This window comes from Hemitrygon akajei, chromosome 10 (genome assembly GCF_048418815.1).
Source record: "Hemitrygon akajei chromosome 10, sHemAka1.3, whole genome shotgun sequence".
In the NCBI taxonomy this organism is placed as follows: domain Eukaryota; kingdom Metazoa; phylum Chordata; class Chondrichthyes; order Myliobatiformes; family Dasyatidae; genus Hemitrygon; species Hemitrygon akajei.
Genome location: NC_133133.1, coordinates 78740427 through 78746426, shown reverse-complemented (window position 1 = coordinate 78746426; position 6000 = coordinate 78740427). Strand labels below are relative to the sequence as shown.

At 36.9% G+C, this 6000-nt stretch overlaps 1 protein-coding gene across 1 annotated transcript in view; it reads right to left on the bottom strand.

The window, feature by feature from the left end:
• Positions 1 to 818: 818 nt before the first annotated feature.
• The window catches only part of LOC140733993 (interferon-inducible GTPase 5-like), a 28694-nt gene continuing 23512 nt past the window's right edge, over positions 819 to 6000 (bottom strand). Inside the window, exon 3 of the mRNA XM_073057570.1 lies at positions 819 to 2007. Within this exon, the coding sequence (XP_072913671.1) occupies positions 819 to 2007 (1189 nt within the window). The remainder of the gene's footprint in view (positions 2008 to 6000) is intronic.

Here is a 6000-nt window from a genome sequence, read left to right as displayed (position 1 = left end):
CAGTTACAACTGAGATGTAAAGTTTTATGGATTTATTTCAATAATATGTAAGTTATTCTGTTATCTTGCAATATTTTGCATTTTTCCTTACTTTTTGCATTGTGATTTAATAACAAGTATTAATAAACTACTTAGATTAATTCTGACTTGCTGTGCTGTGTAGGTTCATGTGAAACTCACAAACCTGCAGAAGGGAGAATTATTGACAATTGTTTGACAATTTTAAATGAGATCTAAATGTGCAAGGCTTTATTGATTCCAGATCTTGCCATGAGGTTTGCTCCAATTTCTCTAACAATTTTTTTTTAAGAGGTTCTCTTAAGGTAAGTCAAATTGTACAAGTCAACAAGCATCAAACACAGACTTGTGATATATAACATCAAATGGTTGGGGTGGCACTTGATCTTTCAAACAATGGTTTACGTCTTAATTGATACAGGTGTCTATATACTGCACCCAAGTATCAGCTATCATTTTGCTCGTCCTTTTTTTAAACAAGTCATTGGCTGAATAATGCAAGGTGCTGCTGATAAACCCAATGTTTATCGGGTACATCCTTCACGTACACTTTTGAAGGCAGATGTAGCTTAACTGTAAAGCTTAATTCATAGAATAGCACTCTGTTAATCTTGCACCAGTTTTCCAAGTGCCGCAGATTAGAAACTCCCCCTGAAGTCCCTTCAGTAATGAATAGAAAATATTTCCTGGAACGAATGTAGTAGAAGTGAGCATTGTTGAGTCAAATTAGAGCAGGATTTGGTGTTAGCTAACATGAAATTATTAACCACACCATAATATAAAGACACTGGGTAGCTCAGTTAATCAGTTTTAGAGACAAATTTCACCATTCTCTCTGCACTCTCTGTAAGTTCCTTCAGTGCATCACTCAGTATCTTGTAAGTCATGAGAAATGATGAGCCTGCTCCAAAAATGGAGCCAATGACAGGGACATGGTGGAGAGCAAATTCCACGACTGAAATGGCAGCAGCAATAGCAACCCAACCTAACTTCATAATTGCATCTATGGTTATTTCCCCCAGCAGTGGACTTTTTACTGCCTCCTTCAGCTCTTCCACAGGTTTTCCTGCTCTCTTGGCCAATCTTTGAAAAGAGGCATCATCCAGCCCCAGGTATTTTTGGAAGTAGACAATGGCTCCAATCAATATAACGATATCACAAGCGAGAGAGACACCGGGAACTGGGATGGTTCCCAATCCACCAGAGAGTGTTGCAAACATCCAGATACAATTTCTCAGAATCTTAGATTTCTTCTGCACTATCTCCACACTTAGATTTGGAAGGGCCAGGACAAAGATACTTTTCTTTACATTATTTAAATCATCTTCAAGTCTTTCATTTAACTGAAAGAAATCAAAATGTTTTGGCTCTTTACCAGATATGAGGAACACAGATGAATCTGGAAACCCTGCCCTTGCCAACTTACTGACACAAAGATTCCGAATCTTTTCCAGCCCTTCTTTATCATTAATAGCCTTCTCTTTTTCCCTCATGCTGACAAGATCAATGTCAATCTTAGAGCAGACAAAATAGAACTTTTTCCCCAACCGTGTAATCTCTTTGGCAAGTTTTACATCATTTTCTTTGAATCGAACAGTGGTGATTATGATAAAGAAATCATATCTTTCAAATTTCATTTTTGTGAGATACTTTTGTATAGATCCGATTCCCGGCAGGTCCCAATAGCGAACATTGGGCAGAGTGGGATGTGAGTACTTGGCTGGCTCCATTGTTGTTTCTGTGAGCCCAACTTCAGCTGCTCCCGGATCATCGCTCCGAAGTCCTCTCATGGCATTGATGAAGGTGGATTTTCCTGCACCTGATTCACCCGTCACTGCGATGTTAAGCTCTGTTTTGTTCAGTTCAGCTATCTTCTTCTCTAACAGTGATTTAACTTTTCCCACCCCACCTGTTTCAAAATCAGACTTTAGTTTGCTCAGCTCTTCCTGTGTGAAGCATGACAGGGTCTCAGTCTCTGCCACCTGTTCACTGAAAGAAAATATGTTCCATTAAAATTCTCAACTGAAACAACTTCCAATTATATTTCATATCATGATATTCACAGAACAGTCTCATGTCAGTCCTTCCTAGTAATGGTCCAAATGCTCTTTGCTGTTAGAATTTGCTACCCAACAGCTATTCATATTTATTATTATAATGTGCATAAGCACAAGTAGAGCCATTGGAAAATATAGCACAGAAACAGGCATCGACATGCATTAGTACAATAGCCCTTCATACTCACATTATTGATGTAACTATCCAAACTTCTCTTAAACATTAAAATTGAGCTCACAAGCACCACTTATGTTGGCAGCTCATTCCAAACTCGCACGACCCTCTGACCGGTTAATAGGCTTTGCTTAAACACCATTGATTTATCTGATGGAGCTCATAGATCTTGACCTATTTTTCCACAGAGCAGCAACTTCACATACTTCTACCATTTTATTTCTGTTCATCCATGTTGCTTCTCAGTCATCTCGTCTCAGTTCAACAAATTATCTTAGCTTTTGCCTCTTTGAAATGATACTGCAGGTGAAGTTGGTGATGGGAAATTTGGAGCACATGAAGCCCTATATTGTGAGGGGTGCTAGTAATTGGTTGATAGGGTGCAGAAGAGAAGAGGTTACCAGAGGTTCCTATGCAGATGATGCTTTCTGTCTGCAGTGTGGTGAATCAATGGAATGGGAACGGCACATTTCAGACCTGGCATGCTTCAGTTATTGATACTCTCTACCACAGTCAATAATCTCGTTTCAGTACATGCAGTTCTGAATGATGCTGTGCAGTCAAATTGTTGGAGGGGAAAAAGAGAAGAACATTTTCCAAGAACATGTCCATCCTCAACCATTGTCAGTGCTAATGATGTGGCTGAAATAGTCACAAGCATGCTGTTTGATATCCACACTAAATGGTGATAGGACCAGGCAACTTCCAGAATATATTACAGGAGACCCGGGATCTTTCAATCTAGGTATCTACACGTCAAGACATAACACTGTTCAGGTGTCAAATCCAGTATGGCTAATGACCACCAAATCTGGCAACACTAAAACATGAACAGAGTGATGGACCTTGCCATCATGGGGTGATCAAGAAGCATTCATTCACAGGCACACCTATGCCTAATTTGCAATTTTTCCAGAACAATTTGATCTTTGAACTTCACTTTCAACTGTATCAGTTGTGGCCACGAGAGCTTCTTCCCATACATAATGAAAACTGTCTTTGATCCCAGGCTAAAACATCATTGAGTGTGACAAAGAGAACCAGACTCTTTCAGTAAGCACCAAGAAGAATGCATACCAATGATTAGTGATGACCTGAGAACTATCAGTTCAAAGAAAAACAGCAAACCACCCAAAAAAGAAAGGTGACACAATCAACACCCCCACCCTCCAAATCCCCTCCCCAGAACAGCAGACCCCACTTGAAATGCTACAGAATATTGGTCTGCCTTCCGCCAGTGAACATGTAAGACATAGTTCCTTTCTGTCCGCCTTTAATCTCTCCCTTTCCCGACTTAAACTTTGAAATTTTAACGTTACTCAGTCAGATCCTGCAGAATGACAGTTATAATTATGTTTAACATAAGAAGCACCAGGAGAAATCTTGAAGCAGGCAATGGTAAACTTAAAAAAGCTGACAAGAGTTCAGAGGAGCCACCCTGGGTAAATAGATTAGAGTCTCAAATCAGCTATATCGTTGCTGAATTAACTCAACTAAAAGAAAGATTTCTCCCCTTGGAGGGAAAAATTGACTCTTTGAGCCTTGATCTTAAAGAGGTTAGTCGAAATGTGGCTCATATTTCTTCTCATTTGGAAAAGGCTCAACAATGGATTGTGGATTTGGAGGCCTGTTCTTGTCAGAACAATATTCAAACTGTTGGATTAAAAGAGAAATCAGGACCCGCTGACACATTGGATTATTTTGCTAAAATACTTCAATCTTTACTTCCGGAGGTTTGCCTACAACTGCTGGAGATTGAAATGGCTCATAGAGTTGGTGCTTTAAAATTCTCAGATCAAGGTGAAAACAAGCATATTGTTGTGCATTTTCTTCATTTTAGAGACAAAGACCATATTATTAAGCTTGCAAGAAAGCAAAGGCTGTTTCAATTTCAAAGCTCTGAGATTTGCTTCTTCAAAGATTTTCCGCGTGAAATTGTTCAGAAATGTTCTGCATTCGCTGCTGTAATGCGTATGTCTTATCAAAGACAGTTGCATCCATCTCTTCAATACCCAGCTAAATTAAAGCTTTTTGTCAAAAATTCTGGGATTCCTATTTTTGAGAACCCAGCTGAAGCATTGCATTTTATTAATTCTCTCCCTGACGAGTCTGAAGTCTGAAGTTTGAATGATTTATATCTGTTTGACTGTCTAGCAATGTAAGGAGTGTTGAAATTGGAGGATTTGATGGGTATAGAAAGTCTATATCTGAAAATGTACTTTTATCTCTGAAATAGACTGGTTTGGATGGTTTTAACCTCAGAAGACATAGTGAGGGAACTGTTGAAAGACTGTAGATAACTCTGAACCATCTAGAATTTTTTTTTCTGTTCGCAGCATTTAATTAAACTAATTGCATTTTGCTTCATATGCTTTTGTTAAGAACTTATAAGTAATTATCTGGGTTTCTTTATGTTTTAAAGAGAGATTTGATAATTTAAAGATGGCGATTGTTTTTCTTCTGAGCAAATATTTCAAGAATTTTTTGGACGTGTTTTTTCTCCTTATCTAACAGTATGAAGGTTATTTTCAAAACTGAAGGTTGTTTCTAATAACTGTTCTTTTCAACTCAACTCTAATGAGCTGTATGTCGACTGTAATAAGATGTATATCTGGAAGAGGGAGACAGCGATTACTCTTTTCATTTTTACCTTTTATTCAGGCAGGTGGAGTTGATAATTGCTTTTCATGCATTCTTTGGGGCTTGCGTCGATCGATATCGACTTATTTCCAGGCTTTGTAGGTTAGGTGGGTTTTTTCTTTTTTTCTTTTCTTATTTTTTATCGCTATTATGGAATTCCAGAGCGTATGCAAATTACTATTATTGTTGTTCATCTCCACCATTCTCAACCACCTTATCCTGACGTGCGTCTAACTACTTTTTTTTAGATATAAAGTCTCATGACGATATTTAAACAGTTAACTGTTTTAAGTTGGAATGTCCATGGTTGGAATAATCCGATTAAGTGTAAGAAAAAATTTAAAATATTAACCGATTCCAACCTGATATAATCTTTACACAAGAGACGCATATCAGGTTATGGAATAAAAATCGATTCTTTTAAATTTTGGAAGGCAGCTCAGTTTCATGCAAATTCTTAAAGTAAAATTAGAGGTGTTTCCATTTTTATTGATTCCAAGATTCCTTTTAACCAGGAGGATATTATAGGTGATATAGTTGATTTTTGATTGTTAAATGAATAATTTACAACAGGAAATGGTTTTGGTTAATATATATGGACCAAATGTTGACGATCCCTCTTTCTTTAACATTGTTTTTGCTCTATTACCTGATCTAAATAAATATATGTTATTAATGGGTGGTGATTTAAATACTTGTTTAAATCCTTTAATAGATAAGTCATCATCCAAACATCAACTCCCTAATTGTTCTTCATTATTTATAAATTCTTTTTTAATTGATTATGGCTTAATTGAAATTTGGAGACATATGCATCCTAGTGATAGAGAACATTCCTTTTCCTCACATGTTCATATTAAATATTCAAGAATCGACTATTTTATAGTCGACCATCAACTTCTATTTAATGTTCAGAAATATGAATAAGATTCAATTGTTATCTCTCATCATGCTCCCTTAAACCTAATATTTGAACTGAAAGATGTTGCTTCTACAAGACAACTTTGGCATTTTCCAGAACATTTGTTACAAAGCTCAGAATTTGTTGAGTTTATTGAAACTCAGATAAAAGAGTTTTTTCTCATTAATAATACAGGAAACATCTCAAAG